We start from the raw sequence: 19,311 nt of genomic DNA on the forward strand, positions 1-19,311 counted from the left end.
CTTATTCAATTTTAAGACCTACTAGAGCTTTAAAGTAACCGAAAATAGAATTTACACCTGCTAAAATGATAAACCTACACACTACAAAAGCCTGCAAAATTAAAAGGGCTCCCATAGGTTAATTATTTATCCATGTGTTAAACTAGATTTTCTAATTTAACGCTTAGATTCTTGGTGCGTGTTCTCTTAAAAGTGAGCACGATGTAAGGGTTAGAATAACATTTATAGTCTTTTGTGATAAAATTATTCTGAAATATATTAGTAAATTATACTATTTTTCAATCTAAAGCATTTTAGATTTTGTGTATTTATATCAATAAACTTAGCAACAATGCAAAAAATCGCATATTTAATTATGACATTTTATAATCACTTCACCCAAGTTTTAACTTGCGTCTTAACGAAACGCATGTTAATTTACCGTACAGACTAAGAAAATACCATTTAAGCAAATGGTTAGAAGAAAATGTTAAGAACTAAAACGATATTGTAGAGATTTAAATAAACATGTTACATTATTTTTAAAAGAGTGGGTTAATCAATGATCTTCCACATAACGCGTCATAATCTGTCTAAATATGTACAATGAACGTTTTGACGCAATTCCCCATCCATGCCCTCCCCCCTTCCAGTAATGGTATGAACCGAGGGACTGTTGCAATGCTTCCAGAACCAGTGGACACAGACTGGACACATTATAGCGACCTTTGATATTGGCGATCCTGGATGAAATATTAGCAAGCGAAAGGCTTTCTGTTTCGTGCTTGGTTCATTAATGAGACCGCATATGTAGACTTATATTTCGGTAGGCCAGCGTAAACACTTACTTGATTTGTTCCGCTTCTGTAGTCGTATGTACCAATGTAGGCTGAGACGGGGGTTGCAGACTGCACATTTCAGTGCGGACCAATTTAGCCAAAAGTTTATTTGGTTAGGGTCTGTATCGGAACATTTTCCAGTTTTAATCTCCAAAGTCGCGCGAATTGAAGCTTAAGTTGAATAAATGGATAAACACGGGCTGATAAATTGGCAACAATGAAGGTGTTATTACCTCAAATTGCAACATGGCTGCTGCTTCGCATACGTTTGTGGCAGAAGTTTAGAGCTTGACGTGAAATAAGTTTTCAGGTTTATCTTCAAGCCGAACGGAAGGACTTATCCTATTACAATCGGTCTTGTTTGGATTAGTAAGTTCAGCCCAACTGCAGAAACAGGGCCGAGGGAGACTCGGGACGGTCAGTCTGCGGGTTCGCTACCTGGTTCGGTACCTCGGTGAAAACGCAGGATTTGCGGTGTGGGTTTAGTCGGTTAGGGACCAGGTCGCTCATATCTGTGTCTCGGCCAGTTGGTACTGAGAAGAAAATGCATTTTTCTATTCCTGAAACGGAGGTTCGGTCCGGTGAAAATGGATCTCCGTACGTGGTGAGTGTCGAAAGGCGAAATGTCTCCCGCTAACTTCGTGAGTGAATGTTTGTGATAGACTACAACACGTAACTGCGTATCTTCATCTACACTGTACCTGAAACACAGACTAACATCTGGAGTGAATGGTTTATACTAGGCCATTTTGGCACAATTATTATCTATTATGTATATAAATATACAGGCTACAATTGTCCAGTTGGGAAATGAGGTTGGAATGATCGAAGCCGTTTAGTGTGGTACGTTTAGAAACTGTTCAACCAATGACCCGTTTGGTCGCTTCTAACGTGTGAATCTGAGGCAGAACCAACATGAGTTCTGTTTCTGACAGGACTGGTAACTTCTTATTACCGACCTGTTTCATCAGGCAGTCATCAGCAGAGTGAGAGGCACTTGCTCGTGCTGTGCCAGTGTTGGAGTGGATCTTGAAACCAATAACCTCAGCATTTTAAACCAAATGTAGTGTCCGCTTCCTTCAACAGTGTTCAAGACGTTGATCAAGAAGCGATGTAGATTCTGTTCAACCTTCCTGAACTAAAGTAACATGTTTTCTTTGCATTTGGAATTAACTAGCTGCTATTGTGGTCAGTCAGTTGCTTAACGTTCAAAGTCTATTCTATTGGACTCTAAAACATGTTCTGGTGTGTAGGCACAAGGCTGTGCTTTATACAGTAGTGCTTGCTGCTTTATGGCCGAATCTTTGTAAGGCTGGTAGCCTGAATACCTCCTTGTGATTGTTATGTCTGTACTGCAGTCTTGGATGGTGGAGGTTCTTGGCTATCTGTCAGGGTATCTAAATTAGGCTACTACCATCATTCAGAGGCTCAAGAGCACAATAAATAGCAGTTATTGGTGTTCTTTAAATAGTTCACTACACTCTGGACACTAAAGCCCTAAACACTATAAAATCTGTTAGTGGCCCCTTTGCTCACTAGATGACTCTGCTAAGTGCTTGGGTTTTGTCTTGCAGCCCACAGCAGTAATCTCTTTCACTGTAAGGTAATTGTAAGTCAGACTAGAATAGACGGGTCTTCCAAGGCCACATGGGAAAGGGAAAGAAGTCTGAAACCAGATGTCTGGATGCTCTCTGTAGGCCACCGGTGCCTTTCTTCCACTGTGTTCTTTTTTCATTCCAGTGCAGTATCTGTGGAATGTGTAGCTGAGAGGCAGCAGTGGCAAACCCAAGTATTGAACTGTTAAAGTAACATTGCTAATTTCTTTCTTGTCTAACTGTTTCTCTCTCTCTCTCTCTCTCTCTCTCTCTCTCTCTCTCTCTCTCTCTCAGTATTTAGGCATGACTGGTGTTATTTCTCTCCTCTGCAAAACATTTCCTTTTGAAATATTTGTGTTGTGGTGGTGGTGACTGCTCTCACTGGAGCAGTGTGTTTGTGTACTTTTCCAGGGCTGGGCAGTAGTGTAAAGTTGGCTTACTCTGGCCTCGGAGTGACTCTCTGGTGTGACTTGGAACCACAAAACTCGCAAAATGTGCATTACGTTGCAGTGGAGTCACCACAAAAAACAGAAAGTTTGCATTCTAAACAGCAGGCTTCCTGTGTGAGAAAAACCCTTTCTTTATGATGGCTTGCACTTCCTGGATACTCCAGGGCACACATTTCCTTCCTTTTGAATGGCTGGAATACTGTAGATCTTAAGAAGGGCTGATCAAGACTTTTTTTTCCCCCCCAGGAGCAAGTTGAGGCATGGTGAATTTATAGATGTTATTTGAAGTTTGATGTGTAGCAGTTTTCCATTTACAAATAATATAAACCTTTATGAAGAATTTCATGTTTTCATCCAAGATAATTAGTATCAAGGAACAAATCAAGTGTTGTTTCATAGGCTGTTTTTAGGAACATGAGTTATGTAGGGCACACAGGAGTAGGAAGTACTTGGAAGGAACAGTTTTGCTAGTAACATTTTGCATATTGTATAACATTTATTGTAATGAAATATGTTTTGTCTTATTCAGTTGCAAATGTTTCACTACCAAGTTACAGTGTTCATGTATTTTATAAATTCAGAAATGTGTTTTACTCACATTTAAGCTCACAAAGCAGTTGTTTCCAATGGAAAAATTAGCGTTTTGGGTAAGTAAAGGACCCACTGAGTAGTCACACAGGAAACTGGAGAAAAGCACGAGCCTCTTTTAGAACACAGTGCATCATCTTTATCCAACTAGGCCTATGTACAAATAGAACTCTGTTCAACTTGCATTTTGAACAAGTTTTATTATTTTTGCCTGTTGTGCAAACATGATCATGTTTTTTTTGGCAAGACGAAATAAATCCACTAGTGTTTTTTTTACAGAGCCATCTATGGGTCAAGTGTGAAAAGAAAATAATGGAAGAATTTTGGATAAAGATGTAATATTCTAATAACATGGTGAGCTATATAGGCCATAGAACCGAACACTTGGAGTATCCAGGAGAGATCTGAACATGTTGGTGTGCGTGCAGTGCGAGGGGTCTGTTGCTGTGCCCAGGCTCACTGAGGACGTGGAGGTGGGGCCAGTGAGGAGGTCATGGCCTTGTTCTCCAGCGATGGAGATGATGTCCAGGGATGTTCTCTTTGTGCTCCGCTTACTGGCTTTGTTTGCGGCTTCCTCGATGTGTGCTTGAATGGTCGCTGCCTTGTAACCTTGGATTGTGCATTTCTGGGTTTGGAGACATTCAGAGTTTCAGCACAGATTGTTTTTGTTGTTGTTTGTGACCTATTGAAACATCCTTTACATTGTCATGACAACAGGCTTCACGTTGTGAATATAAATTCATTTCCGAGCATATTGATGTTATGCTCCCCTTATTTGATACAAAAGGAAGCTTTGCAGACTGTTCCCCTGTAGATCACCGGCATGTAACGCTGGAACAGGCTCAGAGCCGTGATGCTGTAGCCGTGGTCACAATACCCTTTGACCTGCTGTGCCCCCCTCCTTTCACCATGATGGATTAGTGAATTATAAAAGTGTGAGTGCTGCTCTTAATAGTGCACTTGCTGTTAAATGGCTAGTGGCAAGAAAGCGCAGACCTAGGGACTCTTGGGGCTCAGTGATGTGGTTTAGTACCTGTCCTCTTCAGCGCTCTGCTGTAGCCGTTGCTGCGGTGACGGGAACTGGCTGTTGTTGTGTTAGAAACGCGCCTCTCCGCAGGGCACTTTGTTGATATTCTGCAAATGCCTCCAGTGTCTGACTTCATCTTCCTGTCTATAGGCCTACAACATCCATGTGAACGGGGTCCTGCACTGTCGTGTGCGCTACAGTCAGCTGCTCGGCCTACATGAACAGGTAACGGCCATTTTAAAGACCTTGATGAATGAGTCTGTGAACAGAGCACATTATTAATGCAGTTTGGGGGATGCATTTATGACTTGAGCAACTCCCATGTCTTGTGTCTGATCAGCAGTGAGTTAAAAGAACCAATGCCATTCAAGATGACTCCCTATTAAGATTATTTCGATTAAAAAGGATCTACTGTGACTCTTTTTTGATGAATGGAGAAAACTTTAGTGATTCTCCTAGCAAAGCCACATTTTCTGGTTTGGCAGCTGCTGTTGCTAGGTAACAGGGTACAGGAGGCCCAGTCAGATCAGGCACCCAGGCTACGGGTGTTGCCATGGTGAATGGATGCCAAACCACAGCCATCACAGTCTGATAAATCCATTTATCTCCACCTAATTAGAAGAGCTAACATTTCCCTTTGTAAAGAGGTGCTGTGAATACCAGCTGCTTTTTTTGTGGGGTTTGTTTTGTGTGCGTGTTTTTTAAGCCAAATAGTAAACTAACATTCTTTATTGCTTTTTCTTTAATTCTCTCTTTCTCTGTTTCTTTTCTTCCATTATTTCTTTCTTTCTCTCTTTTTAAATAGGTAATACATAAATGTATGTTATTTCTGTTTGGAACATATTGTGAAGCGTTATTAGTGGTGATGTATAACTTGCAACCTTGTTGATGAAATACACGTACCTTGTGTTATCTTGGTATAAAGTCCTGATGAAGCAGTGGGAGGCATTGCTGTGTAGTTCTCTGTACCATGAAACATTTGGCTTCACTAGGGGGATATTTCCCGCTAAGGCAATACTTTATGCTGGAACAGGGCAAAGCAGTGAGACTCAATGTAGTTCTTTTCAGAACTGGAAGCAAGCAACAATTTTTGGGTTGTAATGTTTTGGCACTGCTGGAGATGAATGAGACGGTGTATGTGAATATTTGTACGAGCCTCGAGCATACTCAGACTTTTTATTTATTTTAACCTTGATTTTGGACAGATTAAGAAGGAGTACGGGAACAACGTTGTTCCTGCCTTCCCCCCAAAGAAAATCTTCACGCTGACCCCAGTGGAGGTGGAGCACCGGCGCGAGCAGCTGGAGAAGTACATGCAGGCCTGTGAGTTTGACTTCCCTCGTGGGGCCCCGCGCCTCCTCGGACGGAGCCAGACTGCTTCTCTCCTGGACGTTCCAAAGTTCACTTTGACCGAAGGCAGCTGTCCTCGTGACCTAAAGTTCTCCTGGAGGAGGAGCAGGTCAGAGCTGGGCACTGCAGAGCTTCCCGACACGAGAGCTAACCGCTCACCTCCAGACTGGACGGCGGTTGTTGTCTTCACCGCCACACATGAGTCAACAAGCCTGAGCCCCTCTGACGACGACTTCTGTTTTTGAATAGCTTCTTTTCGTTTAAATTCACACAGCCATACGTCTCAGATTTCAAGCCAAGCGATTTAACACTTGATGTAACGGGTTGATGTAATATGGAGCAGGTTTGTGTCAACTGTCTGTCGGTTGCACACAAAGAAGAATCGGTGGAAATGGCGGCACCATGAGCTTCTTGTTCAAATCCAATCCTGGCACATTCCGGCACACAAGCTGAGCCTTGTTGAGCTGCGTGCTGGTGGTGAAATCTCACAGTTGCATCATGGCTTTAACGGTTATGGAAAATCAACCATCTAAAAAAAAAACCCAAAAACAACACCACAAGCTGCTCTGAATGAATAAATCTGTTTGTTTACTCAAATGCAGTGGGGGCTTATGGGGTCTGCTGATAGTCAACGTGCTGGAACGAGAACGTCAATAAACATTCAAGACATTCAGCTCTTGTGTTCCAGTGCTTTTCGTTTAAGCTCCAAAAAGAAGCTTTATTTATTGCGAAAGACCGAGGGATTAATTGAGGGAGACATGAATTAGAAAAAGCAAGCTTGAAGTCATAATAGGATACCAGTCAGCTTGCGTAATTTGAAGTTTGTGGGGTATTGATTCATTTAAAACGTGTTCAATTCAGGTAATAAATCACAGGCAAACACAGCAGACGTGACCTACTTAGTCTTTTATTTATGAGATGAAAGAACATTTTCATTCTGCTAATTACTTCACATGTTTTGCTCTGGGTTAAACTTGTTAATGAAATTGTGCTGTAGTTTGAAATGTTGCTGTCTTTCTGCCAAAACCTGACACTTTTTTCTGTTTCTCCTTGAAGTGCGTCAAGATCCCTTGATAGGGGCCAGTGAAATGTTCAACAGCTTTTTGAGAAAAGCTCAACAGGTGAGATCTGCTGTGTGCTGTCAGCTCTAATGTGTGCAACTTCCATAAATGAAAGTTTCTCTGGGGTCATTTTGAGTGTTGCCTATGATGCAGTTTCACTTCCTCCCAAAATATATCATGTCCGCTCAGTTTCTGCCACACCCTGGTGTCCATGTGAGATTGCTCTAGGTTCTCTCGGATCCAGTAAATGTGCCATTATGGGGTTTGTTGAGATCATCTGACCAACGAATCTACCACCACCTGATAGCAAGGCTCTCATCACGCAGTCAGATCCAGTCACTTCTCTGTGGTCACCGGTCACAGACGGAGCCGCAGCAGAATTCGATTAGTGGGGATTTGTTTTGTATTCCTGTCATTCTGCTGTCCCCTACACTCCTACAGTGAGAGAGAGAAACAGGGTAGCGGGGAAGAGATGATACATTAGCCCAGTGATGAAGAATGGTGAGAACCCAACGCAGTGATGCAGTGTGGATGGCATGGTCACAATGTCCTCCCTAGTGGCTCTGTGGTTCTCCCCATGAGCCACAGCATTTGTTGTGCTGATGGTTATCTGATGCGGGTCCCTCTCTGCTGACTGTAGCGCTCCCTGCACTCTGCTGTTTTCTCTTCATTTGAGAGATGTTGACTTTGGAGTCTTGGGAGGAACCAGCTGATTACATCAGAATTCAGTCTTTGGACTTGCTTTGTTTTGGCCATTTGATCCTTGCAAATATTCTTATGTTTGATTAGCAGTTTGGGGAAAAGTCTCAGCGTGTTTGTTACATTTAGCGTTTACATTTCTAGCAATTGACAAACACCGTATCTGTTTGGAACACTTATCTTTGTGTTGGTATCAGTGCATTCCTTAAAGTACAAATCTGCAAGAAAACAAGTGGGGCGTGGCCCGTGATCCTATTGGTACTACAGGACATTTTCAGAATGGCTGTGTGTTTCTGGTCTTTGTTTTCATCACAGGAGACTCAACAAATCCCCACCGAAAAGGTCCAGCTGGAGATCCACCTCTCCAACGGCCAGAAGGTCACGGTGAACATCCTGACGTCAGACCAGACCGAGGACGTGCTCGAGGTGTGGGAGGAGTGGCCAAGCCATCACATATACACTATATCCTCCAGTCTGGATAATGGTGGTGTGCCATTTTAACTGATAATCAAAGAAAGACACTGAGCAACTTTGACCAGTTGGTTTTTACCATGAAGTATCCAGGTAGTCCAGAAGCCATTGCTTTTATTTATGAATGTTGCATGCCTGGATAGAGTATGTTGGCTTCATCATGCTCTATTCCTGCCCACAATTGCTTGGAGCAAAAATAGTGTGTAAGCTTCCCATAGCGGTAAATTCCTCCCATCAGTTGGCATGCTGCAAAATAGTCATCGGGTAGCAAACAAGAGATTCCTGCCAAACCCTAAATCAAGGCAAGAGGGATTAATTTCCGGGCACTTCATGTTGTTCGCCTCCAGGGTGAACTGGAGTCGAGAGTCCAGAGCCCAGATGTCTGCTCTCTGGGGGGAAAATGCATCATACCTGTCTGCGTTCTCTGCAACACTTCCTTTGCCTTGTTTGTCCAGCCTTGTGGAAAACACTGCAGGCACAAAACACGTATTAGGAGTTTAGGAGTGTGGCCTGTGGTTTGCTGCGCGTGGAGGTGGAATTTACTTTCACTTACAGACATTATGTTCTGTACACAAGGAATGTCACCCACGTTGCTTCAGAAACGTTGTTTGTGTTTGATGGGTTTTATTTAAGAGGACATCAAAGGTTCTTTGTTGCCACAGAACACTTGGACAAGATGCCCAGCGTCTGCAACAAAGGGTTGTTTTTGCGCAGCGGAATTTGGATTCCTGCTGCTTTAGGGTTTGCTACATTCAGCTGATGTTTATTGAATTGTGTAATTTAGGGCATTTACAGTTCATCTGATGCCCAACTGTCGGGCGCTGTGCGTATGGGAGTCATGCAGTTGGCCTGTGTCCAGTTAATCTGGCCTTTGATTTAGCCAGGTGGCGCTTGCCAACACTCACAGACATCAGTAAATGGAAAAGGTGACTTTGTCTGTCCAGTTGAGGAGCGTTTGACTTCATGCAGAGTGTTTGTGATGCACTGCAGACCTGCAGGGAATATTCTGCAGTCCCGTCCCCCCCACGTCTCTGCCACGGGCCACGTTGGCTGGGAGTATTGAGTCACTGCTACTTCTGTCCCTCTCGGCCCTCCATTAGAGTGCCTCACCCTACAGGCCCACGTCATGTTCTCCATGGCCCTCCCCGAGGAGAAAGGCCTCGTGGCCAAACTCTGCTTTTAGATCCCCATGACACACAGCCAGGAGGCCTGTTGCAGTAACATGTTACTGATTGAATCAAACAAGAATCCCCCCCTTTTTTTGGGGGCGGGGGGGGGAGTTGACTTGGACAACGATTCTTGATTGGAAAACTAATTACTTTCTTTCCAAACTTAATCAGTCCAGTGAACACACGATCGCAATGGCCAGCAACTCTTCCAAGACTCTCATGACTTTCCATTTCCAAGTGAACTCCTAATGCTTCATGTTGGGGTTAAACAAGTTCTTGTTCATTCTCTGTATGTGTTTTTATTTATTTCTTTTCTCAACAGGCCGTTGCAACTAAACTAGACCTGCCGGATGAATTGGTGGGTTATTTCAGCCTCTTCCTGGTGCAGGAGTGGGAGGAGGGAGGCTGCACGTGTGAGTACAACACGTCTTCCGCTATGACGGCGAGTCTTTGACGCTGCACCTGTACCAGCAGGATGTGTTGTCAGTGTTTTTGTGAATGTGATCTTATCTCTGTGAATGTGAGGTTGTCGTGCCATATATATTACAGATGTGTGACGTATTTTGGTTATTTCGTCTTCAAAACAGTATTCTGTTGCAATAAATTCCAACATACAGTATGGTGTACAGTCAGGCAAATGGAAGAACTTCTGTACCATTACTGTTCAGTCTAGAAGTTGATCTTCAAAGAGAAGTGCATACAAATGCGATAGATTCCTCAGACAAGTGGCAAAGATACCCCCCCCCCAACCCCTCTGCATATGGTGTTGCAGCAAACTACAATCATCTCCACTGCCCAATGGTGTTCACTGGAGCACTGAACAGTAAATGGGCATGACAAAGGCTGGCTTTCTCGTCCAAGTGTCTTGTTGGCATGCAGTCATTGAGAGACAAATGAAATCTAGTCTGTGTGAATGAAGAGATACTACAGCTGAATGTCAGTGGGTGTGGCTGATCTAAAATGCTAATGAGACTGGAGCGTGCGGCCTGATGGGAACTCGGCAAGCGTAGATCAACAACATAGTCGCTGCAACAGAAGACGCGTTGTTTCCGAACAGGCCAAGTCTGAAGCAGCCTATTCAAGTCGGCTGTTGTATGTAAACTGGAACAGATTTACCAGAATCTACCAGAATAGCTCTGGTAACTCCAGAACAGCTACAAAACGCTCTTGGTTAAAGTTAGTGCTGATGAAAGAGCTAACCGCAGTTAAATTTATATGATTTTATATGAAATTTATATGAGTTTATATGATTCTCTAAGATTTGAACTAAAGTCACCTTTTGAGATCTGGAAATTGAGAAGACTAAAGCTATTTTTAGCTATTGCTATTGTGGCATTTAATAAACTTTTACCTGTCATTAATAATCGTACATATAATGTTACACACAGATGCTATTACACATGGGAACCTGTTCTATACACAGACTAGAGGAGCTGTATAGATGTTTGAGTAACCCTTCATCTTCTAGTGTTGGAATGATTCAGTTAATATGTTTAACATTTTGCGTTGTTTGTAGAATTAATGAATGTTTTCACTTTTGTTCAGCTAGCACTGAAAAGGTATGTTTGGTTCTCAAGGAGCTGGTTCAGGATGTGGCAGGAGCTGGTTCAGGATGTGGCAGGAGCTGGTTCAGGATGTGGCAGGAGCTGGTTCAGGATGTGGCAGGAGCTGGTTCAGGATGTGGCAGGAGCTGGTTCAGCATGTGGCAGGAGCTGGTTCAGCATGTGGCAGGAGCTGGTTCAGCATGTGGCAGGAGCTGGTTCAGCATGTGGCAGCAGTGCTCTTTAGATGGCTTGATGCTTGCATGAATGCAATCTCGGATTGGCAGTGTCTCTGATCTGATTCTCTGCAAGTGTGTGCGTCTCTCTCTCTCTGTCTGTCTTTCTGACTCTCTTTCTCTCTGTGTGGCAGGCAAAATTATCCCTCCATTATAACAGGGTCTTCAGGGTTTCATTAATAGCGTTAGGATGATGGCCAGCACACCGTCCTCTTCCTCAGGGAGTGTATCCTGCATTTCCTCAAGCTCTTTCTCTCGCACTTCCTTGCCCACTGAGCCACTTGCCAAACCCTTGGAAGCAGCGTCAAGATTTTGTCAGATCTGATTAAAAAACAAGAACATGTTTGCCAGGAGCTCTGACCAAGGCTGAGGTGATGGCGCCGTGCCCTCCGCCCCACTGGGCCCTGTGGCATGTGAATCGAAGGAAACTGAGGAGGCAGAATGCGAGGGGCTCCAAACACAAGCAGGTCTTTGGCAGACGGAGGGGGGGGTGGGGGGGTTTGTGGGGTTGGGGGGGTTCAACACTCCGCCTGTAAACAAACGAGAGACTCTGAGTTGGTGCAGGAAACACAAATTACGTCTCTTGGTTCCTGCTGTATGCTGTTGATAATTCTCTAGTTCTTATCATATTCCGCTTCAGTCTACTTGGCATGAGGAGAGAACGTGTCATGGACTCTGCTGTGTACCCTTTAGCAAATTCAAGTCTTCAGGCTTTAAAGTTCCTTGAAGCCACTGTTATTTTTTTATTTTTTTATTTTTTCTCGCCTTCTGTCGCCTCATCTCTAGGGAACAGAAAAATGAGTGTAAACAGCTGTGAACCCCCCCTCCCCCCAACACACACACACACACACGTTATCTTCAGTATGGCCACATTAGCGCTCCCTCCTGGGCTCTGTTCAGATGCGTCGTCTGCGTTCCGTCATTCGCTGTTGCCACTCCAGTGTCCTTGAACATGCTCACTCCTCTCTCTGTGTCTTGTCTCCATGGCACCCCCCCCCAGTTGTGAGGAAGCTCCAGGAATTCGAGTTGCCCTACGTGTCCGTCACCAGCCTGCACAACCCGGACTACCACATTGTCCTACGTAAAAGGTATGTCGCGACACTGCTGAGTCACCACTGTTGGTCTGATCACACCTCGCATGTATTAGAGGTGACCGTAACCTGGGCTTTGCAATGCAGCTCGTGTATGTTTTTAGTTTTTCCTTTTCAAAGTTATTTTAGAAGGAACTGAAAGAGCAGGACGTTCCTTCAGAAGCGTGGCCACGTCCTCCCTGACCTCTGAGGCGTTAACCTGCACCTTTATGACCTAAACCTGCTGTTTGAGGCGACTTTCTGGCTCCATTAGTCGGACCTGATTTTAAAAGCTCTTAGTAGCTTTTGAGAGGGATCTTCTGAGTCTCCTCATTTGACTCTCCAAAGGGGGTGGGTGGACTGCGAGTTCAAGGCTGCAGGACTTAGGCATTCCTTCTGAAACTTTAAACCAGCATCAGCACAGAAAAACTCAACTTAAAATGCAGTTCAAGGTCTGCTAAACTTCTTCCCTGTTCCCCGGAGGCCATGCATGCATAGCTGATGAATATTCATATTGGCCTAATGGTATTATGTTTCCCTTTGGCAAGTACGCTGTCGTACTTGCACGGTTTCCCAAAACTCTCCTTCCACCGTTCGTTTTCAACCCCCCCATGGAGCTCTTAAAGGGCTGGCGCCACTTAGTGATAGTGGACATGTGGTATGTCGTGTCCCCCCCCCCATCTGACCACGTCTCCCTGTCCGAGTGTCCCGGTCCTGCTGACCTACTTTTCAGTGGCATTTCCAAGACATTCAACCAGCAGGAGGGGGGAAAAAAACTCCTCGTCAGGAATCTGATCCAGATCACACAGCTCTGGACCCAGTTACCTAGTAGCACAGGACAAAAATACATCTAGACACACTTTTATAAAGAGACAAAACATCATCAGTGCCAGCATGGACTCTGATTTCTGCTTTGAGTAATACTGAAGGCACACACCAAATGGCATGTCTGCATGGCAGCTCATTTTCTCATAATCTTATGACTGCACATCCCTAATTTGAAATGCTTGTACATACAGTAAGTGTAGTTTGCCTGTAGGTAGGGCCATGTGAAATATCTCCAAAATTTTAAACTAACTTGATGTGGAGAAGTACAGCGGTGTTTATCGGTGAGTAGCAGGACACCAACAGTAATGAGAGATCAGATATTTTAAGAGAGACGGGCCGAAGTGTTTATATCGAATTTAGCAGAGGGCGTTGATGTTGGCAAAGAAAATGGCTGCACCTCATTTTTTAAATTTATTACATTGTTTTCCTCTATTGTTGTGGTGAGTGCAAAACAGTAAAAGGGGAGGTGGTTTTGGACTTTTTTGTTTTTCTAACTTGTGAGAGAAACGTCTGGGAGTCTGATTATATTGAATGTCGCATGTCCGGTGTGAGCAGTGTTAACGGTTAGCTATATGGAGGTAAATAAACTGAAAGGTGTGACGATATTGGGTACAATGGTGCACATTGTTTTAAACTGAAATTCAAGTGTCTCTTGCAAAACGTGTGGTAAGTGTGGTTTGTTTTCCTCCACTGTTTTAGCTACTGGGACTCTGCATATGACAGTGACGTCATGGAGAACAGAGTGGGACTAAACTTGTTATACGCTCAGGTAGACGCCCTTCCTCTCGCTTTACTCATTACCTCCCAGTGATGTCGCAGTCTTGCAAATGATCTGTAAGCATCCCTAAAATAGTTCCGTCATGACGTCTTTCGTTGGATGTGCGTCTCGCAGCCTCAGAACACGTTATGCTGACTTGGGTGATTCTGTCAAATAAATGGCCACGGAAATAAAATGCTGAGGTGTTTTAAAGCATCGGTCTGATGATTTTATAAGTACAGTAGTGACACGAACAAACTTCATATCTGCATTCTGGCAGAGGGAAACAAAGTGTATGTGTGCGCTTTGCTGTAGTGTTTGGATCGACTGTGAACTGAAGCTTTTCTTCTTCCATCAGACGGTGTCTGACATTGAGCGGGGCTGGATTCTAGTGAACAAAGACCAGCACCGACAGCTGAAATCCCTGCAGGAGAAGGGCTCAAAAAAAGAGGTAATGAAGTCTTGAAGGCATACTACTCTGATCTGGCGCGTACACAGGATTCAGGAGCTCACACCACTTCCCAGCAGCTGGAGTGTGTTGCATTCAGAAATGGCAACTAGCAGCATCCCAGACCGTCTGTCTGTCTCTCAGTCTCGGACGTCTTTCTTTTCAGTTCATCAGACTGGCCCAGACACTGAAGTACTTTGGCTACATCAAGTTTGACCCGTGCGTCACGGACTTCCCGGAGAAGGGGTGCCACGTGGTCGTCAGCGCCGGCAACAACGAGCTGAACTTCCACGTCAAGCTGCCCAATAACCAGATGAAGGAGGGCAGCTTCAAAGTCACCCGCATGAGATGCTGGCGGGTCACCTCGTCTGTACGTGACTGCACTGTGTGGCTGCTCTGGGTGGGAGGACTGGGGAATGAGTGTGTGTGTGTGTGTGTGTGTGTGTGTGTGTGTGTGTGTGTGTGTGTGTGTGTGTGTGTGCCTGCCTGCCTTTAGGCAACCCCAGTGTAAATATTTTGTTCCACAGAAATGCAGTGATGACGCAGGCGTCTGCCACACTAGACACGGCCCAATGGCGTCTGGCTGCAAAATCTCACTGAGAAGTGCGAGCGCCAACATGCCCCCCGCAGCCAGCCCGCTGCCAACTGCCCGTCCTACTTGCCCCCGGCATTCATGCACCCGCTTTAAGAGGCGCCGACTACCGCGCTGTTTTCAGCGGAGCGCCTCGGCCTCCCCAGCGCGCTGTAGCTGTAGCGCATTAACTCGCCAATGTGAATAACCTCACCCATCTGGCAAAGTCACCCCTCTGGCATAATCACATTTCAGACACTCGTGGGTCCTTCAGACTGTGGTTCATCCATTGTAAACCATTTTGTCCTGGTGCTATAGAACGGGACCGCGTTCCTCCTGCTTTATCAAGCATGTTGCTCACTGTTGAGAGAGACAGAGAGAGTTTATTTTCAAAGTGCCCCAGCAGATCCTCCCACACCGACAGCGTGGTCTCTTCCTGCTTCCTCGGGGACTTCAGGAGGGGGTGTGAAACGCTGTAACCGTTTTCTACTCAGTCATATCCCAGAATGTTCGCGGGTGTTCCATTCAAGGCATTTCATTCCATGTCCAAATGACGGCGTCCGTGGGGCAAGGCCGGCTACAAAGGTGCTAGTTTGCCTTATGAGGTCTCTGTAATGACACTTGCAGCTTACAAGGCCCAAGAGAAATGCAGCATTTATAAAAGCTTTTCACTTTTAAACGCGGTCCAAATGAGATCACCATGGACACTGCTGGAGAGAATGAGGATTGTGACGTTTCTGACCACTAATAATTGGGAACGTTTAAGGCTGCTGGTGATTGGGAACCTATTGGTGTCCAATGCTAATTGTGACTGATTGTAATGGTGTGTGAGGGAAGAGAGTTGATCCTGACTGCGTGTCCCACTCTGCAGCAAGTCCCCGTGGCTAACGGCACAGCCAACACCTGCAGCTCCAGCAAGTGTGACGTCAAACTGGAGCTGTCCTTCGAGTATCTGATGAGCAAAGATCGTCTGCAGTGGGTCACCATCACCAGTCCCCAGGTGAGCGCCGCCCTCGCTGACCGAAGACAAACGATGCCTGGACGTTTAACTCCAGTGACGCTGCGGTGCTGAGCCCACGTTGGTTGCTGTTCTTAGGCGATCATGATGAGCATCTGCCTCCAGTCCATGGTGGACGAGCTGATGGTGAAGAAGTCTGGTGGAAGCATCAAGAAAGTCAGTTTCTCTATTGCTTCCATTTGCTCTTGTGCAACTGCATGCTTGCATTGCTGCCAAATGTCTTTTGTGTGTGTGTGTGTGTGTTTCTGTTTCATTTTTGAGCGGGGCTTAATATCAACTGCTTCCAGCAGCTCTCTTGAAGCTTGTGTACAGCAGAGATTCCAGGACTCTTGAGGAGTTCCAGCTCCAGCGTGTACAGGAGGGACTCTGCGCTCCCTCGTTTGTGCAGATCCTCTTGGCTCTGAGCACTTGTGCCTGTTTATGCTTTAGCTTTGCTCTTTTATCACTCGTGTCGCTGGTGAATAAGCTCCATCTTGAGCGAGTGGCCTGTGAGCCCCGTGTGCTGCACACTCTCCCACTCTAACACCCAGACCGCATACGTTCAGCAGATACAGAAGAGGCGTCTCAATGGCTCCATCCACCGATGCAGCAGTCAGCAAGCTGTGAAGTCCCCTCAGTTACTGGTAAGGAGCCCGGGCCCATTTGAATTACTGCCTGTTTGTTTTTTGTTTTTTTTGACTGGCAAATGAGAGATGAGAAGTTGTTACATTTTCTTTCTCGAATGTCTCCAGGAATCCCCCGACGCAAGTCGTGAACAAGTACCCAAGCTCTCGGTGAGAACCAGGCCGCGTTTCTGTGTCCTGTAACACACCAGATGTGAATCCACTGAGTGTTTTCATATATCAGACGAGCATAAAGTTGTGAGCTGATGGACTTGATTTCCTTTGTGTTTCATTAGACCAAGCTCACTTCTGTCTCCCTGAAAGGCATTAGTGCTTCCAACTCGGCTAATGACCTCAGCGGTAATGATTTCCATGGAAACTATGCCTTCGAGGGCATCGGGGATGATGACCTGTGATGCCTCTGTAGGCCTGACCCACCAGGAGAGCTGAGCCAAGCCCAGACTGCATAGGCCTCTGGTCCTATTCTGCGAGATTTCAACCCAACCGAGCGCTCTGCTGCCTTGAGCTCTTCACCGTTCCTCCAGCAGTCCAAACACACACACACACACACACACACACACACACACACACACACATCAAACAAGGGTGTTACAAGTTATTATGTTACATGGATCTCACCAAACTAGAGTACTTGAAATATCCAAACCATGTTAAGCAAGTTTAAAAAAGCGATTTAAACAAAAGAAATCTGCTCTAAATATCTGACCTGTTTGTAGATGGTGGAACCACATGAGCAGTCAAGGGGGAACGTAAATGCTGGAGGCCGGTTTCCACATCCAGGAAGGAGACATGTTCTTGGCTGTGATCAAGGCTGCTGCTGTCACTGGCCTTTACGGAGTAGTAATGACTCAAAGCTGTTCTCTCTCATTCTCTTTGCTTCATTGCCAATGAGCAGCCATTCCACGAACCCTCTCGCGTATCTTGCGTCAAGCTGATGATTTTAGTGCAAGGTTTTGTTTGTTTGTTTGTTTGTTTGTTTTGTAGATATGTGTATAATGACCTGAACATACACAAACATGCTAATATTTTCTGCTTAATTTGCGTCAACCTTGTCGTCATGGCTGAAGTCTAAAATTGCCATGGCCTCAGACACAAGTCTTGCATTTCTTGGTCAAATTAGGGAAAGGAATAGTCAGTTAAAACCTTCAATATGTGCAGTGTACAAATCCAAACACTTTTCTGTTGATTCTTCATGTCAGCACTGACCATCTAACAGGGGTTTCCAGAACTGTTTCATAATCACATACAGTGCACAAGTCTTAATAGTTTCTGAATGGCAAGCTGCTTGTTAAATTTATTGCTAGAGAGTCCTATGGCTTCCTGTTTTTGCCTTACAGACGTCACCTTACATTCCTGAATCAGCTCATCAGTTTAGATCCAAACCCAGCGTTGAGTTCCGACTGACGTGCGATTGTTTCACTGCTGCGTCCGGGCCAGCAGAAGCTCTGGTGAGAAATCTTGCAGAATTTAGTGCCGTTCTGTTGGTGTGTTTGGAAGATCTCCTTGGGCATGCAGAACCCATGAGTGTTGCACAGTATTAACAAGGACAGATGGCTGGCTTGATATTTATTGAGAGATGAACCTTAGCAAACATTCAGACGTGCGAGGTGGTGTTGAAGATCGGTCATTAGACTTTATTCCCCTTTTTCCAGCCAATATTTTGTGAAAGGTTTCTCATAAATGCCAAAATCATAGTTTACTAAAGCATTTTGCACAGAAGAAACATTTAAAATCATGATAATGTCACTTTTATAAATGTACATGCAATTAAGAAAAAAGTATTCTGAACATTTTACTAATGTATTATCATTATAGTATAATCAAATACAGTAGATCAAATATAATCTAAGCTGTGTAAAATAAAATAGAAACTAACATATATGACTGTTTACAGATTTGTAGAAAATTGAGAGTAGAAAGAGAGAAGTGTTTACAAATTCCACATCTGAATATCAATGATTGTCTTTTTACTCATGATGCATTTTATTTTTTGAGAACATCACCTATTTTTTAAAATTCATTTTGTATTTAATGAAACACATTGTGGCAATCATCTCAGAGGAATGTGTGAACAATGGTGCTTGGAAAATGTTTTCATCATGCTGGTGTTCTGACTGCATCCTGTGACGTAGTTCTCGGTGTGACGTAGTCGTTGTGAGCAGAATCCCCACATCTGCCGGTCTGTGGCTGGTCTTGGTTCCAGCGGCACATTCTCCAGTGTAATTCCTACTTGCCAAATATAGTGAACAGAATACTGATTGACTCTTAGTTGTTGGAGAAACCTGGTCACACTGGTCACAGGTGTGTGTGTGTGTGTTACTGAAAGAATAGCATGTTCTTACTCCGGTCAGGTGTGAAGGGCGGTTGATCGTTTTAATGTTTGTGTTCTGTAATTGTCGATGTCACCACTGTATGTAGAAAGCAAACGGTTACTGATGTATCATCTTAATGCCAGAGCATCAGCTGAAGCTTTTATCTCCATCACCTTTTTTATATTTAGGAGCAATGAAATGGAAGAGGTGGAGACCCAGATTTCAATAAAATCAGGTGCCAAACTATTTCTGCTGCATTGTGTCCTTTTCTGCACACTTTGCTGTGTTGGGGGGAAATGATGACTAGATTTTGATATGACGGCAGAATGCAAAGCTGTGATTAAAGGGGGCGTGTCCTCCTGCTGCTCTAGTATGCTTCCTGCTGATTGGTGGGATTCCTGACGAGTAATGAGGTTGTGCCATGAGCTCCACCTAATTAAAAAGCGTGAGACGCACCAGCTTGTCTCGTCTAATCATGTGTACACGCACATCTCCCATGTACACGAAAAAAATGTTAACATATTTAACAGGTTTGTTTTGGGGGGAAAAGACGACAAAGGTCAAATTTACTGCCGCATCTGAATCACGACTGTGTTCCTGTTACCAGGGTGTAAATACACTTGCATTCTCTTCTTCAGTAGTGCTACTGAAGGTAATCTAGAGCATCACAGGATCAAAAA

General features: G+C 44.6%; 1 protein-coding gene across 2 annotated transcripts; it reads left to right on the forward strand.

Moving 5' to 3' along the window:
* Positions 1 to 622: 622 nt before the first annotated feature.
* snx17 (sorting nexin 17) lies at positions 623 to 18,877 on the forward strand. 2 transcript variants are annotated; one of them, XM_077016922.1, is made up of 15 exons: positions 623 to 1,422; positions 4,628 to 4,702; positions 5,683 to 5,800; positions 6,884 to 6,948; positions 7,903 to 8,013; positions 9,550 to 9,640; positions 12,005 to 12,092; positions 13,602 to 13,671; positions 14,018 to 14,110; positions 14,274 to 14,477; positions 15,550 to 15,678; positions 15,775 to 15,852; positions 16,242 to 16,319; positions 16,428 to 16,469; positions 16,595 to 18,877. In XM_077016922.1, the coding sequence occupies exons 1-15, from the start codon at positions 1,363 to 1,365 to the stop codon at positions 16,712 to 16,714; spliced, it is 1,422 nt and encodes a 473-aa protein (XP_076873037.1). In that variant the 5' UTR covers positions 623 to 1,362; the 3' UTR covers positions 16,715 to 18,877. The 2 variants fall into 2 exon arrangements, with proteins under 2 accessions (XP_076873037.1, XP_076873039.1); XM_077016924.1 differs by having other exon boundaries at positions 16,245 to 16,319.
* Positions 18,878 to 19,311: the final 434 nt, after the last annotated feature.

The sequence above is a fragment of the Brachyhypopomus gauderio genome, chromosome 9 (assembly GCF_052324685.1).
Source record: "Brachyhypopomus gauderio isolate BG-103 chromosome 9, BGAUD_0.2, whole genome shotgun sequence".
Taxonomy (NCBI): Eukaryota; Metazoa; Chordata; class Actinopteri; order Gymnotiformes; family Hypopomidae; genus Brachyhypopomus; species Brachyhypopomus gauderio.